This window comes from Pan troglodytes, chromosome 20, assembly GCF_028858775.2.
Source record: "Pan troglodytes isolate AG18354 chromosome 20, NHGRI_mPanTro3-v2.0_pri, whole genome shotgun sequence".
Classification (NCBI taxonomy): Eukaryota; Metazoa; Chordata; class Mammalia; order Primates; family Hominidae; genus Pan; species Pan troglodytes.
In genome coordinates, this window is record NC_072418.2 from 52,532,785 (window position 1) to 52,546,425 (window position 13,641).

The 13,641-nt window shown below is 55.5% G+C and overlaps 2 protein-coding genes across 3 annotated transcripts in view; both read left to right on the forward strand.

The window, feature by feature from the left end:
- The first annotated feature begins 16 nt into the window (after window positions 1-16).
- On the forward strand, window positions 17-10,398 carry PRRG2 (proline rich and Gla domain 2). The gene is made up of 8 exons (XM_003953565.6): window positions 17-90; window positions 801-866; window positions 2,600-2,697; window positions 2,935-3,110; window positions 3,306-3,345; window positions 7,867-8,002; window positions 9,285-9,437; window positions 9,756-10,398. Exons 3-8 carry the CDS (start codon window positions 2,613-2,615, stop codon window positions 9,772-9,774), a joined length of 609 nt encoding a protein of 202 aa, XP_003953614.2. The 5' UTR covers window positions 17-90; window positions 801-866; window positions 2,600-2,612; the 3' UTR covers window positions 9,775-10,398.
- Window positions 10,399-10,561: 163 nt separating this feature from the next.
- PRR12 (proline rich 12) overlaps window positions 10,562-13,641 on the forward strand; it is a 34,972-nt gene continuing 31,892 nt past the window's right edge. Inside the window, exons 1-2 of one of the 2 annotated variants that reach the window (XM_016936548.4) lie at window positions 10,562-11,119; window positions 12,699-12,811. In XM_016936548.4, the coding sequence (XP_016792037.1) occupies window positions 11,034-11,119; window positions 12,699-12,811 (199 nt within the window). In that variant the 5' untranslated portion in view covers window positions 10,562-11,033. The remainder of the gene's footprint in view (window positions 11,120-12,698; window positions 12,812-13,641) is intronic. The other variant, XM_016936549.4, reaches the window with a different exon arrangement.

Genomic DNA, 13,641 nt, shown 5'->3' on the forward strand with positions numbered 1-13,641 from the left:
AGAAGGCACCGGAAGTAGAGCTGCCCCTAGTTGCGGAAGTGCCTCGCCTGGCTTGCTCAAGTCCTCTCTTCTCTTTCTCTCTCCGGAAACGTGAGTAGCTAATCGAAAGTTCCGGATACTGAAACTGGTGGGAATATGGGGAACGCTTACTATGTACTAGGCATTTCCCAGGGAGATCGTTTTTTCCTGCATGGTTCCCAGGTTTTGAGTCTCTCCAAGCCCAAATTTAAGGACTAGTCACTTCCCCTAGAGATCGGGAAGCCCACTTTCCCAAATATATCATCCACTTTTCTTGCTGCATCTTTAAACAATTGAGAAGAGACAACTACGCTCCCATTTTACAGACAGAGCCATTGGGAAATTGAAAATCAAAGCCGTTCAAGTCGCTCTCAGGAAACAGGGATTTACTGCGGCACTGCCCAGCTGTCCCAGGGACTAAGGCATATCGTTCCCGCTAGTTTCTAGATACCTAGAGACCTAGGCATTAATTTTTCTAGCTCGGACAGACGAACTCCCAGGGGAGAGCCAGAGCGGGTAGGGGTCGGGAGGGAGGAGGAGGGTCGAATCTAATCCCCCAAGTACCCCATGGTATTCGACACCTTGGCTTCCTCATGGAGCTCTGGCCTTTAAGTCCTTTATCCCAAGGTCCCTTTAAATACTTTGTCCCTTACCTGAGTCCCGCCCAGGGCAGGTAATGGCAAGTTCCGCCCACCTGCCAGAAACCGGGATCAGGCCTGGTTACCGGGAGTGGGGCGCCCCTCCTCCTTATCCCCTCCCCTCTTCCCTGTCCCCCTTCACAGCTGGCTGTAGCTGGCCAAGGAGTTCTCGATTAAAGAGGAAGGGGCAGTGCTCACATTTCTGGGCAGGTAAGTGAATGTCCCTGGAGGAAGAGCCTGGCTTGGGGACCCAGGCATCCTGGCTCCCCGCCCCTCCGAGACCCAGAAGTTTGGGGCTCCTAGGCCCAGGAGTCCAGGGCCCCTGCCCACTTAGGTCCCTAGACTCAATAACATAACTAATCCCCTGCCTCTGCCTCTCTCGTAATCTTTGTTGTCTGTGGGTGGATGTGACAATGAGCACAGAAAGAGGCACAAGTGGAAATTACCAGGAAGGGAAGACTCCAGATCACCAGTGGACATGTTTATAAGCATCTGTGTCAGGTGCTGTAGACACAGTGGGGAAAGAAAGATAAGCTGCCTGCTCCTTGCTTTCTTCTCTGGCGGACACTGCCTTCACTGAAATCCTGGCTCTCACACTTGCACACTGTGTGACCTTCGGCAAGCTATATTACCTCTCTGTGCCTCAGTTTCCTGTTCTCTATACTGGGGATAATAATAGGACTCCTGGTCGGGCGCAGTGGCTCACACCTGTAATCCCAGCACTTTGGGAGGCCGAGGCAGGTGGATCACTTGAGGTCAGGAGTTTGAGACCAGCCTGGCCAACATGGTGAACCCCCATCTCTACTAAAAATACAAAAAATTAGCCAGGCGTGGTGGTGCGCACCTGTAATCTCAACTACCTGGGAGGCTGAGTCAGGAGAATCGCTTGAACCCAGGAGGCAGAGGTCACAGTGAGCTGAGATAGCGCCACTGCACTCCAGCCTGGGTGACAGAGCGAGACTCTGTCTAAAAAACAAAACAAAACAAAACAAAAAAAAAACTCCTGTGAAAAGTTTTGTTTTGTTTTGTTTTTGACATGGAATCTCGCTCTGTCACCCAGGCTGGAGTGCAGTGGCACAGTCTCGGCTCACTGCAACCTCTGCCTCCCCTTTCAAGTGATTATTCTGGCTCAGCCTCCCAAGTAGTTGGGATTACAGGCGCCCACAACCACGCTTGGCTAATTTTTGTATGACTCCTGTGAAAAGTAAAATGAGTTGAGGCCGGGCACAGTGGCTCACGCCTGTAATCCCAGCACTAGCACTTTGGGAGGCTGAGGCAGGCAGATCACTTGAGGTCAGGAGTTCAAGACCAGCCTGGCCAACATGGTGAAACCCCATCTCTACTAAAAATATGAAAATTCACTTTGGGAGGCTGAGGCGGGCGGATCACGAGGTCAGGAGATCGAGACCATCCTGACTAACACAGTGAAACCCCATCTCTACTAAAAATACAAAAAAATTAGCCGGGCATGGTGGCCGGCACCTGTAGTCCCAGCTACTCGGGAGGCTGAGGCAGGAGAATGGCATGAACCTGGGGGGTGGAGTGTGCAGTGAGCGGAGATCGCACCACTGCACTCTAGCCTGGGTGACAGAGCGAGACTCTGTCTCAAAAAAAAAAGATTAGCGGGTGTGGTGGCGCATGCCTGTAATCCCAGCTACTTGGTAGGCTGAGGCACGAGAATCGCTTGAACCCAGGACACAGAGGTTGCAGTTAGCTGAGACTGTGCCACTGCACTCCAGCCTGGCTGACAGAGCGAGACTCCATGTCAAAAAAAAAAAAAAGTAAAATGAGTTTATATAGGTAAACAGTATCTGGCACAGAATACAGGCTGTGTAAGTGGCTGCTATTATTGCCATTCGTGGACCACAGAGGCCAGTCAGAGAGGCACTGCCTCATTACCCAGGGACTAAGGCCCTTGTCAGCTGTAACAAACCTGGTTCTAGGCGTCTGGAAAATATGAGGGGCCACCCCTCTCTGCTGCTGCTATACATGGCATTAACCACCTGCCTGGATACTTCACCCAGTGGGGAGACAGACCAAGGTGAGTGTTTGGGGGAAGTGGTATCCAGACACTTGGCGTTGGCCTCCCCCTGACTCAGGAATGTCTCTAGTCCCTCCTCTTCCAGGAGTCCAGGACCCAGCCCCTTCCTCCTTCAGACCCAGGAGTCTGGATTCCCAGCCCCTGCTCCTTCCTCCAGGACCCCACTGCTTTCCATCCCCCTATGACTCCAGCCCTAGGGACCCTCCATTTTTCTGTCCCTCATGTCTTTGGGTCCAGAAGTCTTCCTGGGTCCCCCAGAGGCCCAGAGCTTCCTGAGTAGCCATACCCGGATTCCAAGAGCCAACCACTGGGACCTGGAGCTGCTCACACCAGGGAACCTGGAACGGGAGTGTCTGGAAGAGAGGTGTTCCTGGGAAGAGGCCAGGGAGTATTTTGAGGACAACACTCTCACGGTGAGGGCCTCGAGACCCTGGAGTTTCGGGCCCTCTCTCTTCTCTATACCTGTGGGGAGGTTGCAGGGGTAGGTTCTGGCCTTCAGCTCCCTCCTCCTTGGTGTCTCAGAAATCAGGATGGGCTAGTTTGGGGGTGTGAACCTCCCAGCTGAATTCCTGCTTTTTCCCCTTCTTTTCCACTCCTTCCCCCTCAAGGAGCGTTTTTGGGAGAGCTACATCTACAATGGCAAAGGAGGTGAGTGAGGGGCTGAAGCCATCTTGTTCTGTGCAGCTAAGGTAGTCCCTTCCCAGGGAGGCCAAACCAACGTCCTCCACCCCAAATTAGGTACAAGAATCGTCTGCCCCCCAATTCTGTGCTCTCTGAAGCTGGCTGCTAAAGGAGTTCCCTCCCTTAAGACCCCAGCTTGCCTGAGGAGCCCCCCACACCTTATTTTATTTTTAAATATTTATTTTTGCTGTTTTTTTTTTTTTTTTGAGACAGAGTCTCGCTCTGTTGCCCAGGCCGGAGTGCAATGGTGCGATCTCGGCTCACTGCAAGCTCCGCCTCCCGGGTTCACGCCATTCTCCTGCCTCAGCCTCCCGAGTAGCTGGGACTACAGGCACCCACCACCACACCCGGCTAATTTTTTGTATTTTTAGTAGAGACGGGGTTTCACCGTGTTAGCCAGGATGGTGTTGATCTCCTGGCATCGTGATCTGCCCGCCTCGGCCTCCCAAAGTGCTGGGATTACAGGCGTGAGCCACCGCGCCAGGCCTTTAATTATTTATTTTTGAGACAGGGTCTCGCTGTGTCACCCAGGCTGGAGTGCTGTGGTACAATCTTGGCTCACTGCAGCCTCAACCTCCCGGGCTCAAGCGATCTTCCCACCTCAGCCTCCTGAGTAATTGGGACTCCAGGCACACACTACCATGGTAATTTTTGTAGTTTTTGTACAGACGGGGTCTCACTATGTGGCCCAGGCTGGTCTTGAATGCCTGGCCTCAAGCAATCCTTCTGCTTCACTGTCCCAGACTGCTGAGATTATAGGTGCCAGGCCCCACCACATCTTACTGGACGCAGGTCCTGTGTCCCTAGGAAGGGAAAAGTGTCAGTGGAGGGAAAGGTTAGAGCTGTGGGGCCCGTCAGGCCTTAGGCTCAGAGGGGCAGGCCCACCTGAACCCTTCCCTGGTGTCCAGAGTAAGTGAAAAGACGAGCCCCTCCGGCAGCTTGATTGCTGGGGACACAGCCCTCTAGCAACACGACCAAGGGAGGAAGCCTGCCCATCCTCACCTGCCCATTTTGCCCCCAAGAACCCCTTCTCTGAGGGGTTGCCATCTTGTTCCCATCTTGTTGCCAGCCTTGTTGCTAAGGGGGGCTGCTCCTTAGCAACGGGGCCTGGCCAGGCCAGACCAGACGAAGAAGCCTGAAGCAGTACCTGGCTGATTTCCCCTCCCCCACAGCCCCATCCCAGCAGCTGCCTGGTTGCTAAGGAGGCCTTCTCCCTAGCAACCACACCTAGCCAGGCTCCAGGACCCAAGGCCTTCTGCCCACTGGAGGACCACCCTCCGGGCCTCCGATGCCCCACCCCCTTGTGGCCCGGTTGCTAGGGGTAGCTGCACCTTAGCAACAGGCCCTAGGTCTGGGCTGGAGTCTCACATTGGAGCCTGGTTGCTAGGGGAGATAACTCTTTCCTGACAGGCCTAGCGAGGCGTAGTGGCTCCTTGAATCTACCTGAAGGTGCCCAAATCAGGAGGACCTGCCTTCTGAAGCTGCACTTGCGCCTTTTGCTAAAGGGGCTCAAAAGTCTGGGGGTTTACTGTGGTCAGATGTGGTGGCTATGCCTGTAATCTCAGCACTTTGGGAGGCCAAGGCAGGCGGATCACCTGAGGTTCAGGAGTTCGAGATCAGCCTGGCCAACATGGTGAAACCCCATCTCTACTAAAAATACAAAAATTAGCCAGGTGTGGTGATGTGTGCCTGTAATTCCAGCTACTCAGGAGGCTGAGGCACAAGAATCGCTGCAGCTGGGAGGCAGAGGTTGCTGTGAGCAGAGATTGCACCATTGCACTCCAGCCTGGGAGATGTCTCAAAAACAAACAAATGGCTGGGCGCGGTGGCTCACACCTGTAATCCAAGCACTTTGGGAGGCCGAGGCGAGCAGATCACCTGAGTTCAGGAGTTTGAGACCAGTCTGGTCAACATGGTGAAACCCCATCTCTACTAAAGATACAGAAATTAGCTGGGCATGGTGGCACGTGGCTGTAATCCCAGCTATTGGGGAGGCTGAGGCAGGAGAATCGTTTGAACCCAGGAGCTGGAGGTTGCAGTGAGCCAAGATCACACCACTGCTCTCCAGCCTGGGCAACAGAGTGTCTCCAAAAAAAAAAAACAAAAAAAAACAAGGAAATGGGGTCATTGTGTCACCCAAGCTGGAGTGCAGTGGCACGATCACGACTCACTGCAGCCTCGACCTCCTAGGCTCAAGCGATCCTCCCACCTAAGCCTCCTGAGTAGCTGGGATTACAGGCATGCACCACCACGCCCAGATACTTAAAATTTTTTTTGTAGAGATGGGGGTCTCACTGTGCTGTGTTGTCTACGCTGCTCTCGACCTCCTAGGCTCCAGTGATCCTCCTGCCTTGGCCTTCAAAGTGCTGGAATTACAAGTGTGAGCCACCAAGCCCGGCCATTTTTTTTTTTTTTTAGAGACAGGGTCCAGTCACCCAGGCTGGAGTATAGTGGAGTGATCCTGGCTCACTGTAGCCTTGACCTCCTTGGGTCAAGTGACTCTTCTTCCTCAGCCTCCCAAGTAGCTGGGACTACAGGTACCTGTAGCACCACACCCAGCTATTAAAAACATTTTTTTCCAGCTGGGTGAGGTGGCTCATGCCTGTAATCCCAGCACTTTGGGAGGCCAAGGCGGGTGGATCACGAGGTCAAGAGATCGAGACCATCCTGGCCAACATAGTGAAACCCCGTCTCTACTAAAAATATAAAAATTAGCTGGATGTGGTGGTGCACACCTGTAGTCCCAGCTACTTGGGAGGCTGAGGCAGGAGAATTGCTTGAACCTGGGAGGCGGAGGTTGCAGTGAGCCGAGATTGTGCCACTGCACGCCAGCCTGGTGACAGAGCAAGACTCCGTCTCAAAACAAAACAAAAAACCAACATTTTTTCCCCAGGCTCAGTGGTGGCTCATGCCTGTAATCCCAGAACTTTGGGAGGTAGAGATTGGTGGATTGCTTGAGCCTAGGAGTTTGAGGCCAACCTGGGCAAAAAATACAAAAAATTACAAAAACACAAAAATTAGCCAGGCATGGTGGCACACACCTGTGGTCCCAGCTACTCAGGAGGCAGAGGTGGGAGGATCGCCTGAACCCTGGAGACCAAGTGTCAGTAAGCCGCGATTATGCTACTGCACTCCATACAGAGTCAGACCCTGTCTCAAAAAAAAAAAATTTCTTTTTTTTTTTGGTAGAGCCTCCCTATGTTGCCCAGGCTGGGCTCAAGTGATCTTCCTGCCTTAGCCTCCCAAAGTTCTGAAATTACAGGTGTGAGCCACTGTGCCTAGCTACAATGAATAATTTTAAAAACGTATTCCAAGTAGTACATGTGACATCCTTTTTTTTTTTTTTTTTTGAGGGGGACAGAGTCTCTCTCTGTCATCCAGCCTGGAGGGCAGTGAGTGGCACAATCTCCCTGGCTCAAGCGATCCTCCTGCCTCATCTTTCCGAGTAGCTGGGACTACAGGCAAGAACCACCAAGCCTGGTTAATTTTTTTTTTTTTTTTTTTTTTTTGAGACAGAGTTTCGCTCTTGTTGCCCAGGCTGGAGTGCAATAGCGCAATCTCGGCTCACTAAAACATCCGCCTCCTGGGTTCAAGTCATTCGCCTGCCTCAGCCTCCCAAGTAGCTGGAAATATAGGCATGCGCCACCATGCCTGGCTAATTTTGTATTTTTAGTAGAGACAGGGTTTCTCCATGTTGGCCAGGCTGGTCTCGAACTCCTGACCTCAGGTGACCCACCCACCTCGGCCTCCCAAAGTGCTGGGATTACAGGCGTGAGCCACCACGCCTGGCTAATTTTGTAATTTTTGTAGAGATGGGGTTTCACCACATTGGCCGGGCTGGTCTCAAACTCCTGACCTCAAGTGATCTGCCTGCCTCAGCCTCCCAATGTTCTGGGATTATAGGCATGAGCTACCACACCTGGCCAGGACATAGTTTTGTTTTTTTGGTTTTTTTTTTTTTTTTAATTTTGAGATGAAGTCTCACTCTTGTTGCCCTGGCTGGAGAGCAATGGCTCAATCTCGGCTCACTAAAACATCCACCTCCTGAGTTCAAGCGATTCTCCTGTGTCAGCCTCCCAGATAACTGGGATTACAGGCATATACCACCATGCCTGGCTAATTTTTTTGTATTTTTAGTAGAGACAGGGTTTCACCATGTTGGCCAGGCTGGTCTTGAGCTCCTGACCTCAAACGATCCACCTGCCTCGGCCTCCCAAGTGCTGGGATTACACGCATGAGCCACTGCATCCAGCCTAATCTCATTAGGTTTTTACAGTGGGGTAGGGGTTATGGTTCCCATTTTACAGAACTGGCAGTGGAGGGTCAGAGAAAGGAATGAGGTGAATTTCCTGAGGTCACAGGGCTAGGAAGGGACCCCAGCTCTGCCTGCTTCCGGGTCCATTCTCTTCCCTCAGTGGGAAGGAATTTTGATGTTGGGGTGGGTGGCAGTCCCCGAGACAGTGTCTCCCCTTCCCTACTTTCCTGCAGGGCGTGGACGAGTGGATGTGGCCGGCCTGGCTGTGGGGCTGACATGTGGCATCCTGCTCATTGTCCTGGCCGGCCTGGGAGCCTTTTGGTATCTGCGCTGGCGACGGCACCGAGGCCAGCAGCCCTGTCCCCAAGAGTAAGGGGGCTTCAGCGAGGAGGGGGTGGTGGTGGAGAGCAGGGGAGGGAGGAAGCATTGACCTAAAGGGATGTGCTAAGGATTGGGGGCAGGCGGGCACTGATGAAAGACCTAAGGACACAGTCATTTGGAGAGTGAGTCTGTGAGCTGGCTTGTGTCTGGTTTTGGCGACTGTCGCTCTGTCTGGATCCTCAGTACCTGGCCCGCAGTAGGAGCTCTGACCACTTTTGCTGCCAGCCTGTCTTTGCGGTACTGAGATTACCAGTATCCGTGGGATTACCACTCTGGATATTGTATCTGGTGAGGCTGCGACGGTGCAGCCTGTGGTGTCTTGGTGTCTGTGGTATGTCAGTTTCAGTGGTGACAGGTGCAGCACCTGAGTGGGTGTGGGAAATTGGTGAGGAGTGCGTCTGTGTTGTGTTCCTGTCTATATGGATGGGCTGAGTTCTGTCTGTCTGGTGTGTGTTGGCCTGCCTCTCTGCAGGGCTGTCTTATTTTTTTTTTATTTTTTATTTTTTTGAGATGGAGTTTCACTCTCATTGCCCAGGCTGGAGTGCAATGGCATGATCTTGGCTCACTGCAACCTCTGCCTCCCGGGTTCAAGTGATTCTCCTGCCTCAGCCTCCAGTGTAGCTGGGATTATAGGCGCACTCCACCACGCCCAGCTAATTTTGTATTTTTAGTAGAGATGGGTTTCTCTATGTTGGTCAGGCTGGTTTTGAACTCCTGACCTCAGGTGATCTGCCCGCCTTGGCCTCCCAAAGTGCTGGGATTACAGGTGTGAGCCACCACGCCTGGCCCTTTTTTTTTTTTTTTTTTTAAAAAAAAAAAAAAAAGACAAAGTCTCACTCTGTTGCCCAGGCTGGAGTGCAGTGGCCGGTTCACAGTTCACTGCAGCCTCAATTTCCTGGGCTCAAGAAATCCTCCCACCTCAGCCTCCTGAGGAACTAGAGCTACAGGTGTGCGCCATGCACCCGGCAGGGCTGTCTTTTTCTCTATTGCTCTGCCTGTATCTGGTGCACATGAGTGTGTCTGAATAAGAGTGTGTCTCTGTGGTTGCTGATTTCTGTGTCTGCCTGTCTGTGTGCAGCTGCCTGTCATTTGAGGCGCTTTTCTGTGTGTAAGGCTAGGCTGAAGGTGACCCTCCTTTTCTGAAGTCCACCTCCCTTCCAGCTCTGTCCCAGTGTCACCCTGAGTCTCCGTCTCCTAGATCCCCTCTCTTCCTCCCTAGTCTAGGTATCCTGTAAGTTGCCTCTGCTAACTGTACCTTTGCTGTCCCCAGGGCCGGGCTCATTAGCCCTCTGAGTCCTTTGAACCCTCTGGGCCCACCGACGCCCCTGCTTCCACCCCCACCCCCACCCCCAGGCCTCCCCACCTATGAGCAGGCGCTGGCAGCCTCTGGGGTACACGACGCACCTCCACCCCCCTACACCAGGTATGGGGCGTGGCTTCTGCCCGGGGGCGGGGCGCAGAGGGGTGGGCACGTTGGAGGAGGAACCTGGGCTCAGGGGCGGGACTTGGAATTTGGGCCTTCTTACCTAGGGCGGGGCTTGGAGTGCGGGGGCGGGGCCCCATGCAATGGTCTAGGGGCGGGGCCCAGCGTTGTATGTGTGGAGCCGTATAGGAGGGTGGGGCCTGTGCCCAGAGGGTCCTGGATTGGCTGAGACGCCAAGGGCGGTCGGAGTGGTCCTGGTTGAGGGGGGGAGAAAAACAGCCAGATCTTTGACTCCCTAGTGTGCCTTTCCTCTTGCAGCCTCAGGAGGCCTCACTGAAGAGCTGCTTTCGAGACCCGGCTCTCCGAACCGTGCCCCTGATTCATACCGGATTCCGGAAGCCCCTAGGCCTCATAGACGCCGAAGCTGGACTTGGAGTGGGGAATGGTGGGAGTACGGGTCATCCGGCCCGAGGCCTGCCCTGGCACACGCGTTTCCGCCGCGTATGGATATACACATGTTTTCGGCAACGTGTTCCCGTGTCCTGGCCCCTCACGGGCCCCCACACTCTCCTGACCGTGAGGGCACTGGCCAGTTCCGCCCCCGTGGTAGGCAGACGCGCGGGGAAATTCGGACCCAGGAGCCCAGCCCCGGCTGTGCCATCTTGTGTATGGGCAGATATGACCTGACAGCCCCCTCCAGTGCCACAGGGTACGCACACACAGAGCCCTGCCTGTGCACACGCGTGTCTTCGTGCACTCCCCGTGCGGTACAGGGGCACTTCGTAACCCAGGGAAAGGGCGGGGGGCATATTTGCAAGCGTGCTCGGTGCGGGCAGGCTCGCATTGCACCCAGGGAGCTGGAGTTGAGCTGTTCCCCTAAATAAAAACCCTTCGGAAAGGAGACCAAAAAAAGCAGAAATAATGCAAAAAATAATAATGAAATGAACTGCGATCCCGGGCGCATCGGAACTGGTTTTCTGTGCAAACGCGCCCTACACCCCCAGGCCCTGCTCGCGCTCAGTCTCTCTCTCACTCTCTTTTTTTTTTTTTTTTGCATTTGCACGGGATTGTGGGAGGAAGCGGAGCGCAGCCAGACACCCCGCCGCCCGCCCCCCCTTCCCCTCCCCCCTCCCCCAGCCGCCTTGTGCAAAGATGGCTGCACCGTGAGCGCAGAGGAGGAGGAGGCGGCGGCGGCGGCGGCGAGAGAGCGAGCACCCAGCGCCTGCACCCACCCCGGGGCCGCCCGGGACGCCCCCTCCCGAGCGCGCGCCCCCCCTTTTCTCTCGCAAGCGCCGGGGCAAAGGCGGAGACAGCGGGGTCCCTCCTCCCCCCTTTCCCTCCTCTAGGGGGAACCCCCCTTCCCCCTTCCTTGGCTCAGCGACTGCACCCCCTCCCTTGCCCGCCCCTCCGCCCCTGCCCCCTCCCTCCCCCGCCCGGGGCCTTCCCGGGCCTTCGGCGGCTGCAAAGAAAAAAAGAGAGAGAAAAGGGGGGAAAAAAAAGCAGCAGCGGAGGGAGCGGCGGCGGAGGAGAGCGCGCGCGCGCCCCCTCCCTCCCTCCCTCCCTCCCCCTCCCCCCAATTTCCACCGCGGCCAATTCATGGACAGGAACTACCCCAGCGCCGGCTTCGGGGACCCGCTCGGCGCCGGGGCGGGATGGAGTTACGAGAGGTCAGCGAAAGCTAGGTAAGGAGCTGAGGGTGGCCTAGAGAAGGGGGCCAAGGGGTGGGAGCCCAGCCGGGCCGGGCCGGGCCGGGCCCGCCCGGCGACGCGTGCATCGCAAACTCCCCTCCGGCTTGCAAGGGAGCGGCCTTCCTCGGTTTGTAACAACGCCGCCGCCCCAGTTTGCAAATTGCAAACTCCGCCAAAGCCAGCTCCGGCATGCAAAGGGAGAATTGCAGCGGGAAAATGGGGGTGCAAAACAATTTCGGACGGGAAGGCCTTGGGAAGGTGGGAGGGACTGGCGAAGCAAGGCCTGGACTTCCCCCCATCCTTGGATTCCCGGCTTGGTGACCCCTCCCCCCGCGCCCCAGGCACTGCTCTTGCAAAGGTGGGAAGAAGAGAAGAATTAGAACGCAGATCTGGGGGGCGCGAACCCCCTCTCAGGTCCTATTGTTCCGGGACTGTGCGAGGCCGCGCCACTAGGCGCCCCCCCAAGAATTCCGCGCGCAGAGTGGGCACGGGGCCCCGCCCCCTTCCTAAGCTGGGGTTCTGTGTGTGTAAGGGAGGGGGTCAGGCGTCTGGGACACGCCCCCTTTAATGCCCCCACCCCCAAAGGCAGAGAATCCTAGTTGATCGCAAGGAGTGGAGCGTTTGCCCTCTTGAGTCTGGCCACGGACTGGGGCCGTTGCATGGGAAGAGTCGGATGTTTCCCGGGTGTGTGTTTGTGTGTCTGAGCGTGGGCCCTGTGCGTGCGTGGCTGACAGCGTGTTCACCTGTGAATCTGCCCCTTTCCTGTTGCTTATTGGTGTGGCGCCCTCACACTTCACCTATCCCCAGCACCTCCCCCCCAACACACCTGGATTTCCCAGCAGGGCATAACCCCAAGTGTGTCAGGATTTTCCGTGTGGGATTCCTCCGTCTGTATCTTTTCTTCCCCACGGGTGAGTTGGATACCCGTTTGCGCACACACCTGGCATTGCACGGGCCCATGCATTTGAACCTCAACCCCCGGGGATGGTCGGTGTTCTTGTTCACACTTGTACCTGGTACTTTCCCCAGGTCTTATTCCCTCTTCTCTCCACCCCCCAAACCGTTGCCGCTTGGGAACCGATCTTCCTCCTGCTCCCAACTTGTTCTGCACCACCCCATGAAGTTCAGGGCCTATGTGTTCCCGTGTGTCTACGGAAGAGGAGGCGTCCATGTGGACCTCTGGCGTTGGCCCCATAGCCTGTGTCGCCGGAACGGGGGCTGGGGGGGTTGGTGGGGTCGACGGGGGAGGGCTCTCATTTGCAAATCAAGACGCTTGCTCTGCCTTGGACCCTCTTCTGTGTGTTAGTCTCGTCTCTGAGCATGCCTGTTTGTAAACGTGAGACTATCCGGGCTCTCTTTATTCGGGCTCTGGAGTGGGGGCCATTTCTGTGGCTCTTTAGTTGGGCACCCCGATTCCCTTGTGTTCTCCCCTTTAGGGCCTACGGTTCCTTAGCTTAACACCCCCCACCCCAGTCAGCTGGAAGGGTCCCCCCAACTCCCCGGGGGGTTTCCTGAGCTTCCTTCTCAGAAGGCAGCTTGGAAGAACCCCCTGACGTCTCCCCTTTCCCCGCAGCTTGGTTTATGGCAGCTCCAGGACCTCGCACCCCGAGACGGACATCTTACACCGCCAGGCCTACGCGGCCCCCCACCCACTGCAAAGCTATGCCACCAACCACCACCCGGCAGGTACGGCCCCCATCCCGCCCCGCTTTGGGCTGGCCCTCCCCCTCCCCCCGAGGCAGCTGATTGGCTGTTGAAAGTTCCGCCCCTCCTAATTGGCCGTGGCCCGTGCCGTGGCCCGCCCCGTGCTGTGTCTCCTCTGATTGGTTGCCTTTGAGGCTGCTGGTCCCTGCTTCATTTCTCGCCGGATTCGTCCGCCCCTGCCTCGCCCCTCCCCTTTCGCTCCAATTGGCCCTGTTACCATCAGCCCCCAAATCCCACCTTCTCTTCCAGGCTTTTCCGCCTCTCCCCAACCCACCCCAATTCTTTCCCTCTGGGTTTGCCCTATTCTTTTGGCTCTTTGGAACTCTGAATTCTTTCTTCCTGATTCCCTTTCTTCCTGATTGGCTCTAATTCTCTGGCCCGCCCTGTTTTATCTTATTTTGCCCCATTGCCTTATTCTACCCCCCTTGCCTTTGCCTCCAAGGTTTCTGATTGGTTCCCTCTTCCTAGGGGTACTGGTAATGACATGATGCTGTCCAGTTTGACCCTTGACCCTCCTGATTGGCTCCTTCCCTTTTTCCCTCCCCATCTTTTTTTCTGAACCCTCCCACTTAGCTCAATCCTTTCTGACACGTTCTCTGGTCTTAGACTTCATTGTCCCATCCTTTCCTCTTCCTTGCTGGAAATATCCAAATTTGGTCTCCCTCCCAGCCTTACTGAGGACTCTGTTCTTTTGCCCCTGGCCCTTTCGCTTCTAGATTTTTCTACGCTTTTGTCTACCATTTCCTACCTGGGCCCCCTGTCCTTATGACTGGATTGCCCCTTGTCTTGCTTTACTGTCTCACCTTTCCCCC